This window comes from Mesoplodon densirostris, chromosome 5, assembly GCF_025265405.1.
Source record: "Mesoplodon densirostris isolate mMesDen1 chromosome 5, mMesDen1 primary haplotype, whole genome shotgun sequence".
NCBI lineage: Eukaryota > Metazoa > Chordata > Mammalia > Artiodactyla > Ziphiidae > Mesoplodon > Mesoplodon densirostris.
Genome location: NC_082665.1, coordinates 93562802 through 93587245, shown reverse-complemented (window position 1 = coordinate 93587245; position 24444 = coordinate 93562802). Strand labels below are relative to the sequence as shown.

Sequence of the window (24444 nt, the reverse complement as noted above, 5' to 3'; positions counted from 1 at the left end):
GCGAAGGAGAGGGAGGGAGGTGAAAGTGGTACGTGTTTGTATCCCAAACGTGTTTGTACCCCTGGAGGGAGGAGAACTACAATAGAAAGAATTAGGAGCTGTAACCAAATCCCCACACCCAGAAGATTCTCTCTAACAACGTCCTGAATCCTGAGTCTCTGGTCCTCCCTCTCTGCATGTTGGCCCATTTTGGAAAAAAGTCAAGATGGCACCCCTTTTAGGAGGGGTTTCTCATGTCTCTGGGAAGGTCCTCCACTGAGAGCAGATCCAGGTCCATGAGAGATTCTCTGGGTCTCACCCTCCTGGGCACCTGCCAAGAACGCAGCCTGTCCCAGGGGAACCTGGTCCCACGTGATTGTCAAGTGGGCTGAGGAGGCCACACAAGGGCTCAGGTGTGTTCTCTTAGCATTCTCTTTTAGTCCTGCCCACTAAATTCTCAGGGCAAGGGGGTGATGGCCTGGTCCCCTCACAGAAGCTTCTTAAGACTGTCATCTGTCAGCGCGACTTTCCTCTGCTTCAGAAACGGGGGCACTGCCTACTCCTGGAGAGATGAGCTGGAAAATGTTTGACTGGCTGTCACTTCAGTGCCTGCCCTCCTTGCCTTTCTGCACAAAGCCTTTTAGGCTCAGTCATCAGAGTCATCTGGACGAGGGGCAGTAGGTCTCATAAAGAAAGGCTGAACAAGAAAATGGGAACTTTCTCTTCACCCTCACCATTTCTAACAGGATTTGTGGAAAAGAACAGATGATTCTAGATGAAAGATTAAGAACCTAAAAAGAAATTTTTCCAGGTTTTGATTTAGAAGTGAATCAAGCACACATAGGGCTTGGTCTAGATTCTAGATGACTTCGCTGCCAATGCTGAGTCTCTAAAACCATCAGCCAACAATACTTGTTTCTCATCTCTTTTATCCCATCTACGAGGCAAAGGCTTCTGCACAGACAGTCCAGAAGCTACTGCTAAGTAAAGCTCTCTGATACCCTTTTCCTCAACTGTAGTAACAGCCATAGCTCCCGCTGGAGGAGTGCCTGCCCACAACAACCTGCACAGTAGGCATCGCCATTGCCAGTTTCCAGATTGAGAAACTAAGGGTCAGTGAATTGGGTGACATGCTCAAAGCCACAGTTAGTAATAATTCTAGTTGCCATTTATCAAGCACTTACTGTGTGCGATGCACTGGGCAAAGTGATCTGTGTGCATTATCTCATTTAATTGTTATAAGCACTCTCTGGGTCTCTCTCCAGAGGCTGCGTGTCTTCTATGACACCTCACAGCTTCTCCTAAAGCAAAGAGGGGCTGCTGATGGAGGCCCCAACATTCCCTCGCAGCTTACCTGAGCATCAGATGAGGAACCATGTACAATGGGCCTACCATGGGTAGATGCCCCAACACATGTGTCTTTCCCTTTTGTAACATCTTTTCCCCTGCAAGGCTCTCTTTGATGTTAACCCAAGGTCACCTACATAAAAATGTTATGAGCAGAAAAAAGGGCAGTTCTAGCCCACCTGCCACCTCAGCAATGAAGAGGGACCAATCTGGGCCAGAAGATGGACTCAGGAACAGCTAACCCTGTGAATTTTTCAGTTGAAAGCAACCATATGATCTTTATTATTATTATTACCATCTTCATTATCATTGATAAAGCAATAAAATTAATGTACACTAATGATGACATTAACAATAGCATGACCAGACAATATAATACTGGAATTCATCATGTTATGAAAACTGTACCTTCCAATAACCTCTAAAATATTTTCAAAGGGGAGATGTAGACAAGAGAGTAAACAGATAGGCTGGTCTTATTTCATAAGTAAATTAATAAACTTCCTTGACCTATTTTGGGGGTCATTTCTCTGACTATGAGGACAGCTTCTTTCCTTCCTGTTTATATGTTGATATATTGGTACAGCAGGTTGGGGAACTTTCCAGTTCTCTGCTTCTTACCCAACTTTAATTGGAGGCCTGTCAGGTTCAGTAAGTAATAGTGTCACACACCCCCTGATTGAAGATGCCACCCATTCCCTAAACACAAGCTCTTACTGTCCACCTGGGACCCGCTTTGGCAGAAAAATTATGGCGCTCCCAGACAGACTGCTTTTCTTCCAGATGCATTTGTAAAAATTGCCTGGGCTTCACTGACAGGTGATGGAGCGACCAAGGTTACTCAGGTAGAAGAGACAGTCGAAGTGGGAGGGAGAGAGAGCCTGATGGATTACTCCCTGAAAAAGAAACCCACAATTTTCTTGGCTGATCAAGAGCATTGGGAAGAGGACATTGGTGCAGGGTCACAGGGGGCTGAATAGATGTTTCTCAGAATCCAGCAACGTGCTTCTCAAGGGGGACAGTGATGATGGGGATACTTCATTACCACCATCTGGAATTCAGTGCTGCAAAGAACACAAATGTTTCCAAGAGAATTCGCACTCTGTTTCTCTCTAGGGTCCTGTGATTTCTCCTTATACCCCACTCGCAACCTACTAGCAGTACTAGCAACCATATCAGTATATACAACATGCATAGCCCTGCTGTGAATTTATTAATGGAACAGAGATATTTTAAGAAGACTAAGAAAATGAGAAGGAAATGGGTAACAATGATCTCAGCAAAATGCTGTCTTTGGTGAGGACTTCCTTAAAGACATGTTTGGGTCTAAGTGGTGAGTTGCACTGGTGTCATCCAACAGCTGATTCCTTCCTGAGTCTAGGAGACAGAGGATAATTAGCACCCAGGAGGAACTGACTTCATGGACAAGGAATCGCTGACCGATACACCATGTTCAAAACAACCAATCAGGCCTGTTATCTGTGACCTGTGGCCAGTCACCCCAGGCAGGCTCCTCTGAGCAACACACAGGCTGGGACTGATCCCAGAAGCCTGAATGAAACTGCAGAGTTGGCTAATTGTTTTCTTGGACGCTCCTCTCCACTCCTTCTCATACCTCCTGACACTTCTCATACCTCCACTCCTTCTCATACCTCCTTTTCTCTATGGATAGTCCTTCTGGCTGTCTGAACACCTCACTTCAGAACTCAGGGTTGCAGTTCTTTAAAGCAGCCCACGCATTTTCCCCCACTCCCTGCAACTAATATCTCCTTTCTTGTTTTCTTATAATTGTTGCTTTTCTGGTCTGTCCTCGCCACTAGACTATAAGACCCACAGAAAAGGAACTGTATTCTTCCTATTCACCTTGAAGTCCCTAAAATCGACCACAGATGCATCAAGATGGCACCTTATAAATGTTTCAGATAAATGAATGGATGAATTGGAAAGCTCCTAGAACTGGGTATCAGGAGACTTCCGTTCTAGCCCCTGCTCTGTCATTACGTGAATATGCAGCTTCAGGTCTGGGGCTCGGCTGCATCCTCTATCAAGTAAGAACACCACCCAGATGAGCAGCTGATACCCCTCCCCACCCTGCGCTCAGTACAGCCTGTGGGTCCTCAGAGGATAGTCAAAAGCTCTGGGGAGGCGTGGGATGCGGGAGATCCTGGGCAGACCAGCCTCAGGTCTCCTACTCTCTCCTCAGACAGAGCACCCTGCTTTCACTTATTTATGTATTAAGCTCTCAAATAAGACTTTGTGGGCAGAGTGGGTTTTACAACCAAGAGAAAGCTTTACGACTATAGTAGATGAACCGTACGGCCCTTTTCTGCTAGATTCCCCCAACCTATTAACCAGGTCCCGCTCCCTCAACACTTGACCCCAGTCCACCTCTGCAGACTCATCATCTTCAATCCCCAAAGCAGCCTATACGTCATTCCAGCTGTGCCCTTTCATCTGCCTGAGACCCCCCTTTCCCATTTTGTTCTGCCTGGGAAAGCCCGGCTCACCCTTCAAGATGCAACTCAAAAGCCTCCCCACTTCGTTTCCCCACTTCCCCGGCAACCAGAGAACCATGCTCCCTCAGAACCACACTCACCCCACGGGGCTCCCAGAGCACCTCATAAATACCCTACAACGTTACGTATCAGCCGCGTGGAATCTTCCGGTTATTAAGCTCTTTGCCGATTGGAATATAGACGCTTCAACGTCAGGAGACCTGCCTTACTTTCCGTTTAAGTCTCTGATACTCACCACAGTGCCTGATTTAGTAGGCACTAAAGGAAGGAAATTAGGATGTCCGAAGTTATTCAGGAAATCAGCAAATTCGCTGATAAGTAGGTTAGGGAATTAGTCAATATGTTAAACTACATGGTAATGGGAAAACCTCTCTTTATTTGAGTAGAGTAATTGGTGTTCAGGTGTAATAACCACTAGATTTGTTTTTTGTTTTTTGGGTTTTTTTTTTTTTTGCGGTACCTGAGCCTCTCACTGTTGTGGCCTCTCCCGTTGCGGAGCACAGGCTCCGGATGCGCAGGCCCAGCGGCCATGGCTCACAGGCCCAGCTGCTCCGCGGCATGTGGGATCTTCCCGGACCGGGGCACGAACCTGTGTCCCCTGCATCGGCAGGCGGACTCTCAACCACTGCGCCACCAGGGAAGCCCTAACCACTAGATTTAATCTTCCCAGGCCCAAGTACACTTTTAAAAAGTACTTACTTGTCTGATGGCTTTCTTTGGTGGAAAGAAGAGGGAAATGTATTTCTTGAGTGCAGAAACCCTTCTCTACCTTTCACCTACCGCCAGCGGGATCTCTCTCCTTTACACCCTCTTAGGGTGGAGAATCTTTGCTTCCTAGTCCTGAGAAGGTACTAGAGAACCAGGGTGGGCAGGCTGTGAATGACAGGATGACATCAGACAGGGAGGAACATGTAGTGATCATCTTAACTCTTGGGCAGCGCTGTCTTAGGTACGAGTTAAGAAAGTTCAGTATTGTTCGTAGGCTCCCTGGAAGTATCTAACCGAAGCCTGGCCTATTATACCTATATATGATAGGACCATAGACTCTCGGAGTTAAAAAGAAATTCACACTGAAAGGAACTGAACTTTTCTGAACCTCAAATCACACATTTGGGGTACTCACAAAGGGAAGGATAGAGAATGTTTCAAATATGGAATCTTCTGGTATCTTGTCCCAACCCACTTTTCAATGTGTAAATCCTAAGTTTGACTGCTCTTCAGGCTGGGAATTACTCAATTTAACCAAAAGTAGCTCTAGGTATGGAAATAAAACAGAACACTAGGGATATTACAAAATAAGAACAGGGGTATGTTTACAATATACTTAAAAGGTAGATAACCGAAAAGGATATCAGAGCTGCAGGCTATGAGGAACCATTCCTGTTTTCTCTAGTCCTGCAGAAATGAATGCTCCATACTGTTCGAGAACTTGCCACCTCTGAACAGCCCTAATGGGAAAACTTCCATCATGTTCTCTGCAGCACACTGTCACTCGTTGATGGCCATCTGCACCCTGACATTGTACTCTCTATTGATTTTCTCCAGCTATGCGGTTATACTTTTTTTTTTTTTTTTTTTTTTTTTTTTGCGGTACGCAGGCCTCTCACTGTTGTGGCCTCTCCCGTTGCAGAGCACAGGCTCCGGACACGCAGGCTCAGCGGCCATGGCTCACGGGCCCAGCAACGGTTATACTTTTGGAATCAATATGCCTCTCCCTCTCCAACCACTTGATGAATAGCCAAGGAATGAAGTCACTTTGATAATAGCATAAGGCAAATATGATTGGGAAGGTAACTCTGGGGCAAGAAATTTTTGAAATGCCTTACTAAATTGAGTAGAGATTGTTTATAAACTTCTCTCACATTTAGAATAGTGATTCCCCATCCTAGTACACCAAATTAACTTTAGATAATAAATACACTGCAATTCTTTTTCTACTATTCTGCAAAGCAAACTAGAGATAATGTTACCTTCCTAAATACTAACTTTTAAAAAAAATCACCATGCCTTCTGTATAGAAGATAAATGAAAGAAGAGTAATTTCTGATAAAAATAATATATCAGCATGTGAATGCTGGGGCATAAGTACATTAGGGGACATAACAGAGTTGTCGGTTGCCTGCCGTCATTTGTAGAACCACTATGAATGCAACTGCTACAAATGTACCTTCACATAGGTGTGCTGTTTGGTTCTCAAAGACCATGAGTCTTGAGCTGCTGCTGATGTGGTTTTCCCAAATGATGAGCAACTCCTGGTAAATTTTGAGACAAAACAAATTACAACTGTCCCTCAATTTACCCAGTCGTTACATCCCAGGAAAATTCAATGTATATAAAACCATACCAAAAAAATGCTTTTTGTTAATATGTAAAATGAAGATAGATTCAAGCTCAGAAATAATAAACAGGTTTTGTCTTACATGAATGTCCACTGGGACCTTCGGAATCATGTAAGACACAGGACAATGCCTCATTCAGTGGGACAGTCCCACACATTGCAGAATGTCTAACAGCCCAGGCTCCCACCCATTTAATGCCATGAGTGCCCACAATAATCATGTGAACCACAGGCACCCTCATAGATTTCCAAAATTTCCCCTAGGAGGCAGTACTACCTTTCCTGAGACTACTGGCTTGCAGTATTTCCTACAGGGTTTCCCCCATTGACCCAAATGATTAAGAGTAGCTTCTAGCTGTAAAACCAAAGAACAATAGCATGAGAAGGTAGCCTGAAGCTCATCTAGTTGACCCCCTCATTTTACCCAGGTGAGGTAAGTAACTTGCCTTTGGACACTCGGTTACCACATAATCTAGGATGAAAAACAAGGCTTCCCTTTCCGTGGTTTTTATTTCTCATTGAAATTAGAAAGATACCCTTGAATGTGTCTCTCTTACACATGAGATAGTTGAAACAAACATTGAATGGCTGACAACATTTTCCAGTTTTTTCCCAGAATACTTGGGGTTGAAATCACTCACTCCTCACCACTGAGCTTCAGTGCCAAGCTGTAAACTTTCTAGTGTCCAACAAAAGCTTGGATTCTTGCATACAAATAAATTAGAAGTTTTCAAAAATAAAATCCCTCACAATGTGTTCAAAATGAGAATGTGTCCCAAAGAATGATTTATGGTAGCAGAAATTGTCTTACAGGGTTAGTGGCTAATTGATTGTCCCACTGTTCTCCCCAAACTCTAGTCATCAGGATCCAATCAGGTTTGGGGAAATGAGTGACTAAGATTCTATATGTTCCTGCACCATGCACAGCATAGGGCCTCTTCCTCCAATCCAGCAGATCAAGGGGTGGGTCCCTTCACAAGACCTAAAGAAGACTTGGCTCTTTGCTAATTACCCTTGGTCAGTGGGTTCTGATGGTGAATTGGATGTTTTTAAATTTAATTTGTCAGATCAAATATTAAGGAGAGAACGTTTGACTACCCAAACTTCACAATACTGGCTCTCCAAATTAAATTTGCCATCAAACTGAAGCCCATTTCAAAAGCATTCCTTGCACAAATTCTACTTATAAGCCTTGTACATTATCAGGTGGTAAAGAAGGATGGAGAGATGAAGCCCATAGAATATAAGAATTCTTGGGTATATAGAGATCGGTTCAAGATGGCGGAGTAGAAGACCATGCTCTCACTCCCTCTATCGAGAACACTGGAATCACAACTAACTGCTGAACGATCATGACCAGAGAAGATACCCCACATGCAAAGACAAAGGAGAAGCCGCAATGAGACAGTAGGAGGGGCGCAGTCACAATAAAATCAAATCCCATAACTGGCGGGTGGGTGACTCACAGACTGGAGAACACTTATATCACAGAAGTCCACCCACTGGAGTGAAGGTTCTGAGCCACACGTCAGGATTCCCAACCTGGGAGCCTGGCAACTGGAGGAGGAATTCCTAGAGAATCAGACTTTGAAGGCTAGCGGCATTTGACTGTGGGACCTTAGCAAGACTGGTACAAACAGAGACTCTACTCTTGGAGGGCACACACAAAGTAGTGTGCACATCGGGACCCAGGGGAAGGAGCAGTGACCCCATAGGAGACTGAACCAGACCTACCTGCTAGTGTTGGAGGGTCTCCTGCAGAGGTGGGAGGTGGCTGTGGCTCACCGCGGGGACAAGGACACTGGCAGCAGAAGTTCTGGGAAGTACTCCTTGGCGTGAGCTCTCCCAGAGTCCAACATTAGCCCCACCAAAGAGCCCAGGTAGGCTCCAGTGTTGGGTCGCCTCAGGCCAAACAACCAACAGGGAGGGAACCCAGCACCACTGATCAGCAGACAAGTGGATTAAAGTTTTACTGAGCTCTGCCCACCAGAGCAACAGCCAGCTCTACCCACCACAAGCCCCTCCCATCAGGAAACGTGCACAAGCCTCTTAGATAGCCTCATCCACCAGAGGGCAGACAGCAGAAGCAAGAAGAACTACAATCCTGCAGCCTGTGGAACAAAAATCACATTCACAGAAAGATAGACAAGATGAAAAGGCAGAAGGCTATGTACCAGATGAAGGGACAAGATAAAACCCCAGAAAAAGAACTACAAGAAATGGAGGTAGGCAACCTTCCAGAAAAAGAATTCAGAATAATGATAGTGAAGATGATCCAGGACCTCGGAAAAAGAATGGAGGCAAAGATTGAGAAGATGCAAGAAATCTTTAACAAAGATCTAGAAGAATTAAAGAACAAACAAACAGAGATGAACAATACAATAACTGAACTGAAAAATACACTAGAAGGAATCAATAGCAGAATAACTCAGGCAGAAGAACGGATAAGTGACCTGGAAGACAGAATGGTGGAATTCACTGCTGCAGAACAGAATAAAGAAAAAACAATGAGAAGAAATGAAGACAGCCTAAGAGACCTCTGGGACAACATTAAATGCAACAACATTCACATTATAGGGGTCTCAGAAGGAGAAGAGAGAGAGAAAGGACCCAAGAAAATATTTGAAAACATTATAGTCGAAAACTTCCCTAACATGGGAAAGGAAATAGCCACCCAAGTTCAGGAAGCACAGAGAGTCCCATACAGGAAAAACACAAAGAGAAACACACCGAGACACATAGTAATCAAATTGGCAAAAATTAAAGACAAAGAAAAATTATTGAAAGCAGCAAGGGAAAAATGACAAATAACATACAAGGGAACTCCCATAAGGTTAACAGCTGATTTCTCAGCAGAAGCTCTACAAGCCAGAAGGGAGTGGCATGATATGCATAAAGTGATGAAACGGAAGAACCTACAACCAAGATTACTCTACCCAGCAAGGATCTCATTCAGATTTGATGGAGAAATCAAAAACTTTACAGACAAACAAAAGCTAAGAGAATTCAGCACCACCAAACCAGCTCTAAAACAAATGCTAAAGGAACTTCTCTAAGTGGGATACACAAGAGAAGAAAAGGACCTACAAAAAAAAAACCCAAAATTAAGAAAATGGTAATTCATATTGATAATTAAAAAACATTAAAAAATGATCATATCGATAATAAAAAACATTCATATCGATAATTACCTTAAACGTGAAGAGATTAAATGCTCCAACCAAAAGACACAGGCTTGCTGAATGGATACAAAAGCAAGACCCATATATATGCTGTCTACAAGAAACCCATTTCAGACCTAGGGACACATACAGACTGAAAGTGAAGGGATGGAAAAAGATATTCCATGCAAATGGAAATCAAAAGAAAGCTGGAGTAGCAATATTCATATCAGATAAAATAGACTTTAAAATAAAGAATGTTACAAGAGACAAGGAAGGACACTACGTAATGATCAAGTGATCAATCCAAGAAGAAGATATAACAATTATAAATATATATGCACCCAACACAGGAGCACCTCAATACATAAGGCAACTGCTAACAGCTGCAAAAGAGGAAATTGACAGTAGCACAACAATAGTGGGGCACTTTAACACCTCACTTACACCAATGGAGATCATCCAGAGAGAAAATTAATAAGGAAACACAAGCTTTAAATGACACAATACACAAGATAGATTTAATTGCTATTTATAGGACATTTCATCCAAAAACAGCAGATTACACTTTCCTCTCAAGTGCGCACGGAACATTCTCCAGGATAGATCACATCTTGGGTCACAAATCAAGGCTCAGTAAATTTAAGAAAATTGAAATCATATCAATCATCTTTTCTGACCACAACACTATGACGTTAGAAATCAATTACAGGAAAAAAATGTCAAAAACACAAACACATGGAGGCTAAACAACACGTTACTAAATAACCAAGAGATCACTGAAGAAATCAAAGAAGAAATAAAAAAATACCTAGAGACAAATGCCAACGAAAACACTATGATCCAAAACCTATGATATGCAGCAAAAGCAGTTCTAAGAGGGAAGTTTATAGCTATACAAGCCTACCTCAAGAAACAAGAAAAGGGCTTCACTGGTGGTGCAGTGGTTGAGAGTCTGCCTGCTGATGCAGGGGACACGGGTTCATGCCCCGGTCTGGGAAGATCCCACATGCCACATGCCACGGAGTGGCTAGGCCCGTGAGCCATGGCCGCTGAGTCTGCGCATCCAGAGCCTGTGCTCCACAATGGGAGAGGCCACAACAATGAGAGGCCCCCATACAAAAAAAAAAAAAAAGAAACAAGAAATATCTCAAATAAACAATCTAACCTTACAACTAAAGGAACTAGAGAAAGAAGAACAAACAAAACCCAAAGTTAGCAGAAGGAAAGAAATCATAAAGCTCACAGCAGAAATAAATGAAATAGAAACAAAGAAAATAGCAAAGATCAATAAAACTAAAAGCTGGTTTTTTGAGAAGATAAACAAAATTGATAAACCATTAGCCAGACTCATCAAGAAAAAGAGGGAGAGGACTCAGATCAATAAAATTAGAAATGAAAAAGGAGAAGTGACAAAGGACACCACAGAAATACAAAGCATCCTAAGAGACTATACAAGCAACTGTATGCCAATAAAATGGACAACCTGGAAGAAATGGACAAATTCTTAGAAAGGTATAACCTTCCAAGACTGAACCAGGAAGAAATAGAAAATATGAACAGACCAATCATAAGTAATGAAATTGAAACTGTGATTGAAAATCTTCCAACAAACAAAAGTCCAGGACCAGATGGCTTCACAGGTGAATTCTATCAAACATTTAGAGAAGAGCTAACACCCATCCTTCTCAAACTCTTCCAAAAAATTGCAGAGAAAGGAACACTCCCAAACTCATTCTATGAGGCCACCATCACCCTGATACCAAAACCAGACAAAGATACTACAAAAAAAGAAAATTACAGACCAATATCACTGATGAATATAGATGCAAAAATCCTGAACAAAATACTAGCAAACAGAATCCAACAACACATTAAAAGGATCATACACTATGATCAAGTGGGATTTATCCCAGAGATGAAAGGATTCTTCACCATATGCAAATCAATCAATGTGATACACCATATTAACAAATTGAAGAATAAAAACCATATGATCATCTCAATAGATGCAGAAAAAGCTTTTGACAAAATTCAACACCGATTTATGATAAAAACTCTCCAGAAAGTGGGCATAGAGGGAACCTACTTCAACATAATAAAGGCCATATACAACAAACCCACAGCAAATGTCATTCTCAATGGTGAAAAACTGAAAGCATTTCCTCTAAGATCAGGAACAAGGATGTTCACTCTCACCACCATTATTCAACATAGTTTTTGAAGTCCTAGCCACAGCAATCAGAGAAGAAAAAGAAATAAAAGGAATACAAATTGGAAAAGAAGAAGTAAAACTGTCACTGTTTGCAGATGACATGATACTATACATAGAGAATCCTAAAGATGCCACCAAAAAACTACTAGAGCTAATCAATGAATATGGTAAAGTTTCAGGATACAAAATTAATGCACTGAAATCACTTGCATTCCTATATACTAACAATGAAAACTCAGAAGGAGAAATCAAGGAAACACTTCCATTTACCACTGAAATGAAAAGAATAAAATACCTAGGAATAAACCTACCTAGGGAGACAAAAGACCTGTATGCAGAAAACTATAAGACACTGGTGAAAGAAATTAAAGATGATACCAACAGATGGAGAGATATACCATGTTCTTGGATTGGAAGAATCAATATTGTGAAATGACTATACTACCCAAAGCAATCTACAGATTCAATGCAATCCCTATCAAATTATCAATGGCATTTTTTATGGAACTAGAACAAAAAATCTTAAAATTTTTATGGAGACAAAAAAGACCCCGAATAGCCAAAGCAGTCTTGAGGGAAAAAAACAGAGCAGGAGGAATCAGACTCCCTGACTTCAGACTATACTACAAAGCTACAGTGATCAAGACAATATGGTACTGGCACAAAAACAGACACATAGATCAATGGAACAGGATAGAAAGCCCAGAGATAAACCCATGCACCTATAGTCAACTAATCTATGACAAAGAAGGCAAGGATATACAATGGAGAAAAGACAGTCTCTTCAATAAGTTGTGCTGGGAAAACTGAAGGGCTACATGTAAAAGAATGAAATTAGAACACTCCCTAACACCATACACAAAAATAAACTCAAATGGATTAGAGACCTAAATGTAAGACTGGGCACTATAAAACTCTTAGAGGAAGACATAGGAAGAATACTCTTTGACGTAAATCACAGCAAGATATTTTTTGATCCACCTCCTAGAGTAATGGGAATAAAATCAAAAATAAACAAATGGGACCTAATGAAACTTAAAAGCTTTTGCAAAGCAAAGGAAACTACAAACAAGATCAAAAGACAGACCTCAGAAAGGGAGAAAATATTTGCAAACGAATCAGTGGACAAAGGATTAATCTCCAAAATATATAAACAGCCCATGCAGCTCAATATTAAAAAAGCAAACAACCCAATCCAAAAATGGGCAGAAGACCTAAACAGACATTTCTCCAAAGACATACAGATGGCCAAGAGGCACATGAAGAGCTGCTCAACATCACTAATTATTAGAGAAATGCAAATCAAAACTACAATGAGGTATCACCTCACACCAGTTAGAATGGGCATCATCGGAAAATCTACAAACGACAAATGCTGGCGAGGGTGTGGAGAAAAGGGAATCCTCTTGCACTGTTGGTGGGAATGTAAATTGATATAGCCACTATGGAGAACAGTATGGAGGTTCCTTAAAGAACTAAAAATAGAATTACCATGTGACCCAGCAATCCCACTACTGGGCATATACCCAGAGAAAACCATAATTCAAAAAGAGTCATGTACCACAATGTTCTTTGCAGCTCTATTTATAATAGCCAGGACACGGAAGCAACCTAAGTGTCCATCGACAGATGAATGGATAAAGAAGATGGTACATATATACAATGGAATATTACTCAGCCATAAAAAGGAATGAAATTGGGTCATTTGTAGAGATGTGGATGGATCTAGAGACTGTCATACAGAGTGAAGTAAGTCAGAAAGAGAAAAACAAATATTGTATATTAACGCATATATGTGGAACCTAGAAAATGGTACAGATGAACCAGTTTACAAAGCAGAAATAGAGACACAGATGTAGAGAACAAACGTATGGACGCCAAGGGGGGAAAGCGGCGGGGTGGTGGGGTGGCGGTGTGCTGAATGGGAGATTGGGATTGACATGTATACACTGATGTGTATAAAATGATGACTAATAAGAAAATAAATAAATAAATAAACATTAAAAAAAAGAATTATTGGGTAAAGATGTGGATCCTGCACTACAGAGAATAAGTTAGTTACCTCCTAAACCCTTCCTTATACTGCACTTAAAAAGAAACCTACTCTATGTGCAAACTCAACCCCCTTCAGGAGAAAAGAACACATAAGTTACACAAGTCCGCCAAGCATCCAAGAAAATATCACCAGGTCTCACACTCAGCACTTACACACTCTATACTTTCCTTATAGAGTTCCTCAGGCCTTCCTTCTGACACCACTTCCTCTTAATTTTAGACTCACCCTAACAATTTAAACATCAGGTGTTGGAAGCAGCAATTTAGAATAGGAGGAGGTCAGACTGCTCCATGTAAGCCTTGCGACAGCAACAAGAAGAAACAACTGAGAGTCTGACCTCCAGGAAGTGGATGAAAACTATTTTACAAAGTGGAGGGAAGGGGGATGACATAGAAACTCAAAATAAATAGCAGCCTAGGCCATTCAAGGTAGGGACAAACAGCTTTGCTAGCCTTGAGAGCATCTCCATAATACAGGACAATACAGTAACTAATGTAAAAGAAAATTATGTTCAATATATTTTGTAGCAAAATTCCATATAACAATAGAATCTTAGATTGTCAGAGTAGAAAGACACTTAAGACAGCAGCCCAGCCTAATTCCTTTACTTTACAAGGAAGGAAACAGCGTATAGGGGTACACAGGTTCAAGGTAGAGTCAAGACAAGAGGGCAGCCCAGCTGGTCCAGTGCTCCTTCCACACGGACGCCCTGGCACTGATACCACTGAGTGGAAGGAAAAGAGACAGTGCATCACTTTTAATCATTCATTGTGTCCATGCTTTTGACATCTCTCTTTTTGCTTCCTTGCACTGATTTTACTCCCTTCAAAAGGAGAAGAAACTTGTTCTCTTTAGTCACAAAAGAGTGAACAATTTTTCCCTGATCTGTGATGAGAGAACCTCAAGGTTGGCTCTTAACAAAATTGGGACTGAAAGTAAAGTTTACTTTGAGTTCCCTTCTACCTCCTCCTATATCCCATTACTGGTGCATTTCCTCCAAGCTGTCTTATGTCTGTCCTTCCACTTGGTACCCCACCCATTGGCCCTAAATCCAGAGTTCCTAGTACAATGTAGAATATGCTCCCAACTTCCAGAAGTTTGGTATATTCCCTGTCTCTTTCTAATTTGATCTCTAATTCTATAAAACAAAAAAATGAGGCAATATACCAGTGTTTCTCAAATATAAGTGGGGAGCTTGTTAAAATGCAGATTCCTGGTCTCCATCTCCTGAAACTACAATTCAACAGATGACTCTGGTGGAAGGGGGCCCTGACCCACTTTGGAAAACACATGACTTCTGCTTGCCTCTCCAGCCTCAGACCCTCCTAGTACCCCCCAGGCACATCCCACTCCACCCAAAGCTTCATACTGTCTCTCCCCACCATGTCTTTGCCTCATGTTCCACCTTCTGAGTGCAATTAATTCCTCCGCATACCTCAAAACCAGCTGAGGCATATGTCATACCTCTGCTCTCCTTGCTCCTGTATGTCTCTGGATTATTGAGCTTATACAGCCTATGATGTGAGCTGATTTCCTGGTATAGCTCCCCTTGAAGGCAGGGCCCTACCTTACTTGTCTTTTTTTAGTCCCAGCACTTGGCACCTTCCCAAGCACATAGTAGGCACTCTAAAAGTGTTCATTAAATTACCTTTTGTATGTGCTAAATTTCCTAGTTAATAACTAGTCATTTACTTATATTTGCATTGTTATTACCCACCCACCCACCAGTATAGTACAGGATTTTCGAGGGTTGCTTGAGGTATCACTCTCAAATGAGGAACACCTTTTGTAACAGGTACAAATGAAAGAGAAGAATGCTAGCATAATCTAACCCTGGTGCCATCAATTGTGGGGTCATAATGAGTTAGATCCATGTTCACTCAGGATATCTGACACCTAAGGAACAATGACAGAGACACATACAATAACCGGGAGTTTTCCTAATGAAAAAGATCAGCTTCTAATAGTTCCTTAGAATTAGTTCTGGCATTCATTCAGGTTAAAAAGTTTTCCAGAAGTGAAGCTGGAACACATTAGAACTTTGAATTGATTCATTTATATAAAACTTTGCCTATTTGTTCTAAGATCCCAGAGATTTCCAGTGTTTTCTACCCAAGATGGTTAACCACCAGAAGTTTAGCTCATCTCCTGAAATCCATCATCCATGTGTGTGTCCCATGCAGGTGTCTGCTATGCAGAGTTTGGAGTCCGCGTCCCCAAGACCACCGGGTCAGCCTACACCTACAGCTATGTCACTGTCGGGGAGTTTGTGGCGTTTTTCATCGGCTGGAACCTGATCCTGGAGTACCTGATTGGCACTGCGGCCGGCGCCAGCGCTCTGAGCAGCATGTTTGACTCACTGGCCAACCACACGGTCAGCCGCCGGATGGCGGACAGCGTGGGGACCCTCAACGGCCTGGGTGAGACTGCCACAGACTCTAACCCCAACATGCAAACTTGCTGAGTCAAATAAATGGGTTCCTCTTTCAGGATGCAATTTGGCAAAATGTATCCAGGGCCTTAATACATCTTCTTTTGCCAAGTAATTCCCCTCTGAATCTAGCCTAAGGAAATTATTCTAGTTTCCATAAAAGCTTTATATGAAAAGATGTTCATCACAGCTTTATTTATAATAACAAAAAATTAGAAAGAGCTTAAATATTCTACAATGATTACATAAACTAGGGCAGCATATTATATAGCTAGCAATTAAAAGGAAGACCAGGAAGACTGCTGTAATAGCATGGAATATGTTTTTGATGTGATGCTGTATGACAAAGGATACAAATTGGACGTGCATCATGTTAATAACTATATAAAAATAAAACGAATACAGGAAAAAGAACTATAAGGAACTTCTCCAGTGGTTTCCTTAGAACATTTAAAAAATTTTTCATAAATAAGCATGCATTAATTTTTAAATAACAAAATATATTTCTAAAAGAAACAGAATGGATGAGTAACCGAAATGAGTGAATACTAAATAATCAGAAGCTCATGTAACAAATACTTTGACACTTCAGGCTCTGAGCCTCACTTACCACCCACTTTCCATCCTGATGTCTGACTATCCCTTTACATTCAAGGGAAGCTAAACAGTAGTTGAGGAAGCTTTGGGGTCTTGCCCCAGAACTTCCAGGGACTAATTCAGTGGCTGCATGCAAGTCATTTGACTTTGGTGCCCTTATCTCAGAAGAACTGACCAAAATGCTGAGCACCTAGATACCATGAGAAGATAAAAAATATGAAGACCACATTTTCTCAGTATAATGATTTCATAGAATTTTAGGTCTGAAAGTGTCCTCCAAAACCAGGTAGCCCGCCCTTTCACTTTACAGATGAGGTCCGGAGAAAGGAGGCACTTGCCCAAGGCCACACAGCTGGTTACAGGCAAGAGCTCAGCTGAAATCCAGGAGCGTGACTGCTGAGGCAGTGCCGTCTCCATTCTATAGAGGGCAGGAGTCCACTGGCCAACAGACAAGACCAAAAGAGCGGGGCATGTTCCCCGGCCATCTTCTCCGCAACCACATTCACTCAAATGGAAAGAACACCCTTCTTCCAATAATTTTCAAAGACACGTATTTCTAAATTTGCTAACAAAGAGAAATTTATGGACTATAAACTAAACAACAATGAAGATAAAACAGTTCAAATAACATGCATGTCAGATCCATATATACATCTGAATGTCCTGGGACAGTCCTGATTTTGGATGTTCCATGTGATGGTTCCATAGACACTGCTGTAATTGTCATATCATGTGTTCCAATTTTTGGTCCAGGATATTAGGCCGCCTCACCTATACACCAAAACCTTCCCATTTGCAAATAGACACCTGTGAACCACAGTGGAGGTGAACACACGCACGCACACACACACACACACACACACACAGTTCCTTCTCCCTCCGTAACAAACTGACCACCTTTCTCTGAGCTGAGTGCAGATGCACCGGGGTAGGCCTGGGAGTTTTTCTCCCTGGACAATATTAGCTCATGTCTTTCCACTCTAGGGAAAGGAAAACAATCATACCCGGATCTTCTGGCTTTGGTGATCGCAGTCATCGTCACCATCATTGTCGCACTGGGGGTGAAGAATTCTGTGGGCTTCAACAACGTACTCAATGTGCTGAACCTGGCAGTGTGGGTATTCATCATGATTGCAGGCTTCTTCTTCATCAATGGGAAATACTGGGCTGAGGGCCAGTTCTTGCCCTACGGCTGGTCAGGGGTGAGTTCATTCCTAAATCCCAGTGTACCTGTTGCACGCTCTGCTTTCCACCCTGTGACAGTCTGAGACATACTTTCAAGAAAATGCTGTTTGTCTCATAACCTTCATGGCACTCTTTTCATCTCTTTTATCTGAATTTAATTGGAATGTTCTGAAGAAGTGGTTCTTTTTTATTTATTTGTTTCACAAACATTTGAGATCCTATTTTATGTGGAAAACAATAATAGACTTGAAGTTCGGGTCACTTGCAATATACCTAATATTACGCTAAGTGCTCCACATATAATATCTCATTTAACCTTCCTAATAACCTTGCAAGGAGGATATTTACATTCTGGTCTTACAGATGAAAAAAACTCATACTCAGAGAGGTCAAATGGCTTGCTATTAAGCACACAGTGTAAGTGTCCAAGTCAGGACCCAAAGCCAGGACTGTCTGACTCCATAGCCTGTACAAGAACAGCTCAGTCCTACAGAATCTCTCTACAGTCTATTCAGACAGTCCGTAAGTACACAAGGCAGTAAAGGAGGCCGGGAGAGTGGGCGGGTGAGGAAAGCATGAGTGTTGCCTGGGTATGGAAAAAGAAAAGAACAGTTTTCAAATCTAATCCCAACATTTGACCCAAGGTGGAGAGTCCTGCTGGGGTCTGAGAGCAGAGAAGCCCACCTGGTGTGGTCTGGGGGTTGGCAAGAGAGTGCGCTGGACCAAAAGGACATTTTCAGATCTCATCCCTGTGATCTGATGGTGTGGTTTATGCTAAAGAAAGATGGGAAGGTCCGAGTGGCAAATTCTTTATACTGAGAAGTACTAGTTCTAAGTCGCACCTGGATTCTTTCTCTAGCACGACTAAAAATGCTTACTTTATGGATTTATTGGTAAAATTCACCAGCTCGTTCTTCTTTTTTTTTTTAAATAGTTGAATATAAATCAGAGAATTTTGAGTTAGAAGGGATCACAGAGGTCACCTGATCCCATCCTCTCACTTAACAGGTAAATAAACTGACGCTGGGAGAGGCACACCCACCCAGAATCAGTGACAGAAGCAAGTCCAGGATTCCACCAGTTTTGCTTTTGTAGTTTTTGCTTACACTGGTTTTCCTCCAAGAGGTCCAGGGACCAGAAATAGCTCTTGGAGAACACTCAAAATAATTTCTGTGTATTCTAAACCATGCCACGCTGTTCAATGCAGAGAAACAAGCAAGGAAGCAATTTAAGCCAAGGTTTCTAGTCTTCTGCTTATCAGTAAGAATTTGCAGAGTTCATCCCTCCCCCTTGAAGTGAATAAATCCTAAAACTGGTTAAAACCAGAAGAAGAGACAAAGAAACACTGTTAACCCCATTCTGGATTCCCAAGTCTATATTTTCTTATGATACAAATCGTTCCCTTCCTATCAAATAAGAAAACAACAAATTGTAATAATGAAAAAGAAAGAATGTTTTCCCAGAACTCAACTGCATTTTCATCATAGCACATGAAAATGTTCTCACCATTTTCTTAACAATGTAAGAAATTACTGGGTCATGGACCTACTACAAGACTTTGGCCAACAGTTAACTTCTGTGCTTTCAGGTTTTCTCATCTATCAAGTGGTAAAACTAATGACAACCAAATGTCTGCAAAACAAGAATAAAATCTTAGATGTTTTTATGTGCACACTGTGTGGTTAGCAACAGCGATTATGACAGGAGGAAGGAGTTAGAATTTACCCACTACCTGCTGGGTGCCCAGCATTCTGCTCTATGAATATTATCTCACTCTTATAACAAAACTTTAAAGCAGGTGCTGCTATCCCCAACTTATAAATAGAGAATTCAAGGCTCAGAGAAGCTGGGTAACTTGCCTAAAGTCACTTAGCTAGTCGGTGCCAGGACTGAAATTCCCACCCAGGTGTGTGGCTCCAAAGTCCCTTCCACTACACTGAGTGCCTTATGTATGATGACCCCTCCCTTCTGAGCCTTCTTTAAAAAAAAGTAAGAATGTAATTAATCTGACATGTTACATTTTCATTTCCTTCAAGCCTTCACAAAGTCTTGGGGTCTTGGAGCTAGAAGGAGCATTAAGATGGGGGCATAGTTAAGCCGGCCCAGGCCAAATGTGCATTTTTACTGAGACATCATATCAAAGCAATTTGAAAACTCTTCTTAATTACTCAGATCATGTTTAATTTTCAAAATCTTCCTAAGAACTTATCTAAATGGCACACACTGTAGTCTAGGCCCCATGTGAAGACTGGAAATAGTCAATATCCTCTGTGTAAATACCCTTTGCCCATGCTGAAGAAGATGAACCAGTCTTTTAGCTCTTCCTTTTGTGCTTTGTTCTGGGGTCTTTATTCTCTTTGGGGGGATCTCCTCTCCCTGCTCAGGGGCTCCACATCCGTCCTCAGTCAGGAGCTGCCTCATCACAGAAGGAGCTAATCAAGCTAGACTTAGGGGTTTCCCATTTACCCAATCCCAGTTCTCACTAGCTTCTACAGAAAGAAAAGAAAATTGGAAATCAGGCATAAAAAAGAAAGGAAGGATGCCATCCCTAACAATTTTTTCCTTATGACATACTCTTTCATATACACTTTTCATTTAATCTTCACCACAGCCTTGCAAGATAAGTACAATGATCTCCACGTTTACCTCAAAATAACTGAAGTTTAGAAAAGTTAAGATCACAGATCTAGACTGTAATAGAGTTGAAAGTCAATCCCAGTCCTAGATGAGCCAAAGCCCTTATTTACTCCATTATGCCCAAGTTTGCATGCATCGAACCAACTGTCTTTTTTGGCACCTTTGGCCACTGACCTCACTCCAACCCAAACGTGCTACCTGGAGTAGGCTTGTCATTGGTCACCAAAAAAGCTTGGCTTGGATTTTGGATTTTTCACTGCAAATCCATATTCCCTGCAAGAAATTCAAATATATGTCCTAGTGGCTATGCCTAAAAACATCATCTGAGCACAAAGGACAGCCCAGTGTGAAGATGATGCTGACTCGTCCTCTCTGCTATCTGCCTGGCCTTGGATTTCTGCGTTGTACATTTCCTCCACAGCTGACTGCCTAGACCTGTTCTTTCTCGACTTTGGTTTCAGGTTGCTTTTCCAGTCCAGCAAGGCCAATTTGAATATGGATGCTATTTTTTAAGATCTGACACCTTCTCATGAGCATGTCATCCACCAAGTGAATAAACACTCCCTACTCTGTCATCTGACAATTGTCAACAAAATCGAGTTGCCTACTTGGCAGCTTCATGAACTTCTTCACTCCTTAAGGAAATTCTGACCCCCACCCCTGACAAGGGGACTAGTGCAGAGTTCCAGTCCACTTTCTTCTTCAATCCTTTTAGGTAGGACAGGATGGAGGAAACCACTGTGGACAGAGTGGTTTATAAGGATACCATTACATGACTTGAAACACAATTTTCAAGGACTCTGAAAGAGTTAAAGAGCGATCCATCCTCTGGCCATGGACCCCTCAGAAGCCTACTCTTTCCCTGCTCCAACCACTTCCTTCCAAAGAAAATAGCATAAGGAATGGTTTACTCACTTACAGGTTCTGGGTCAAATGCTTCTTTGGTCTTGAAGAGCTTAAGAACAACAAACATTTTTTTCCCTATATCAAGTAACTGCTGGCCCTCAGCTGAACCCCTGCTTCTATCTGCAATTCCTCAGCTCTTGAACATTGTCGGATGCATATTCGCTATATGTTATTTGTTCTTGATGCTATCTTATGGTTTCTCTTTAACCAAGTAAGACACTCTACCAGCACAAATAGCTCCCAGGAAAATGGTTCAGAGCAAGTATTTGTGGGGAATGCTGACAGCCTCTAAACAAAGGAAAACCTGTTTCCCATGTCTCCACATTTGAATCCACTTGTTGGAACCTATGAGCACATTCCACTGTCGCTGTGGACAGGCTGCTAATAGATCTGGAGCATGAGGGTGGTAGGAAATGTTGTTAATGTTGGAGTTCTGGCTTGTGACCTTGAGAGTGAATTATAAAATGTGCCTAATTATCTCCTAGGCACATCTGGCAGACACGCCAAGGCAGAATACAGAGAGCTGCCTCATCCTAATGCCTCTCAAATATCAGCAAGTCACAAGGGCCAGCTTTTAGGGATCCCAGACGCTGAGTAGCAGGCCAGCAATGTCATTCTTTTGTCAACTAATTAAGCAGCGGCCCGCCAGCAACTGAGGCACGTGCTGTTTCCCTCTGTAGAGGGAAGGAGCCATCTGGATCGCCTGGCTGAGCAGCTACACCAGGTGGACTTTGGAAAACAATTTCCATTAATGTCATCAAATAAAAATCAATACTGTTTTTTTATTTATATAAAACATTAAAGGAAAGTTAGGATAAAGTACAAATGAACCCAGAAATACACACACACACACACACACACACTTCACCCACCAATTTAATTCACAGATGCTCACCCCTAGGTACCGCACACATTCTTTCATGCATGGAATTGTATCCTAATCGTAAATACCAGAGGCCGGATCTGAGATCTGGGTAGAGTGAAGTGGAAAGCAGTTTTAGTGGGTATTTGGGTAGAGATACACCCATACACAGTTTCATTTCGTGGTTCTTTTGTATTTACCAGAGATTATTTGCTTGCAAGGAAGAAAAACTCATTCAAACTAACTCAGGTAAAAAGGTGACCCTATTTGCTAATTGTATTATCTTTTCTTACATAATCTGTTTATTTAATCTATATCTTGTTAGGCCAGAGTCTGTTTGATCTTGGCAGATGTGCTGATTTTTCCCCATTTGCCCACAGTCCCCAGATCCATTCTCTACCCCTCATGCTCTGTTCTGTGCTCCAGAAGACCCCCTGCTGGTTGCTTCCTGTTGGGTTTAGCCAATGGGAGATATCATCAGATCAGAAGGTGAGAAGAGAACAAGGCCAGGGTATTTCTTCCTCACTTCTTCCCAGCCTTGACCCCTAGAGCGCCTTCACTGAAATCATTCATTTGAACCATCTGAGTTAAATTCCGTGTCCTGCCTATCACAGTAGAACCTCCAGATGTCCTACCTTTGATCTGCTTAGTCTTTCTTCAACCATAATTTCTTTCTAGTTCTACACATGCAAGTTCAGGCTAACAGACATTCTCTTTGCAAACTTATTCTCTCTCTTCCCAACTTGATCATAGTTAATTTTCTGGTATCTAATCATTATCAGTAATTGCCATCCATACTTTCATTCATCTGGGAAATAGTAGCATCCGTGTTTTACAAATAATATAGATATTTATTAATCTTTTTCAGTTTGTTACCACAGTCAAGGTAGCATTTCGGGTCGTGCAGTGTCCTCTAGGCTCCAAGCCCCAGGAAGTCAAGCTCAGAGTGCTTTTTGCACATAATTGCATCCACATCACCAAGCACAGTTCCTGGTTCTTGGGAGCAGTTTAAAAAATGTGTCAAGTTCTAAAAGAAAAATAAGGAGGACGAGGAAGAGGAGGAGGAATTTGTGCCCTTGGTCTCATCTGTTCTAGAAAAACTTATAATAGTAATAAAAATACTACTGATAAGAGGAATATTTATTAAGTACCTATTGTATTCTATGACTGTGGTTGACTGTATTATCTCATTTAATCCCTGGAACAATCCAACGAGCTAAACACGATTTTTATTTCCATTTAAGTGATAAAGAAAATGAGACCCCAAGGGGTTAGGAACTTGTTCTAGGTCACCAAGCTAGTACATGGCAGAACCAACCTAGGTCTGACAGTCTACAGAATCTGCACTCCTAACCAAGTCCTATGCCACCCATTTGCATGGCTCTGTGATTCCCTCTGGAGCCTTCAAAATTGGAAGGTGTCCCTCCAATTCTGTCTGGAGGTATCTTCCACTGAGTCCTCTTTTTCAGTTAGACATCCCCTGGTCCTCAGTTAATCTTCATATGGCATGGTTTACAGACCTCTCACCTTTCTCCAGGGTAGACTGGCCCTATAGTTCTTATTTAGGACCTTCCTACCCACATATCCTCAGCAGGGAGCTCTTCCAGTATCTATGACCTTTCCATCCAGCACTGATCACACCAAGTGGGCATGGCACCGTAGCCGTGGGACATCCTAATTGGGAGCAATGCATCTTTAGACTGATTGTCAGAGAAGGTCACTGTATGATTTACAAGAGGTGTGTGTGTGTGTACGGGAAGAAAGATGTTAAAGGAAGAGAAGACAGGACTGATTTCTGGAAGCTGTCTTAAAGCAAGGCTTTCCTTAACTGGAGCAGCTTAGCGAGCCTACAGTCCCAGCAATCATTCATCCCTGAACACCAGAGACATCTTTTAGACAAATGAAAACAAAGCACGTTTCCAAATCTGTGAACCTCCACATACGATGAGGTGAGATCTGTTTGACCTCCTTGTCTGGATGCCAAAGACAGTTTCCACATCTTCAAATGGAGGACTTTGCTGCTGTGAAATTGGGAGTTATCTCCTCTCCCAGAAAGTACCCCTCTGGTGACAACTGCTTGTTTGAGAAGTTCTTTCTATTAGAATAGATCAGGAGTTCTTAGATTTTTTTGTGTGCAGTGGACTCCTTGGCAGTCTGGTGAAGCCGATGGACCCCTTTTGAGTTATGTTTATACTATGTATAAATTGTGTTTAT

The 24444-nt window shown here is 42.0% G+C and overlaps 1 protein-coding gene across 1 annotated transcript in view; it reads left to right on the top strand.

The window, feature by feature from the left end:
• SLC7A14 (solute carrier family 7 member 14) overlaps positions 1-24444 on the top strand; it is a 69078-nt gene that overhangs the window by 13210 nt on the left and 31424 nt on the right. Inside the window, exons 2-3 of the mRNA XM_060100026.1 lie at positions 15796-16032; positions 17625-17842. Of these exons, the coding sequence (XP_059956009.1) occupies positions 15796-16032; positions 17625-17842 (455 nt within the window). The remainder of the gene's footprint in view (positions 1-15795; positions 16033-17624; positions 17843-24444) is intronic.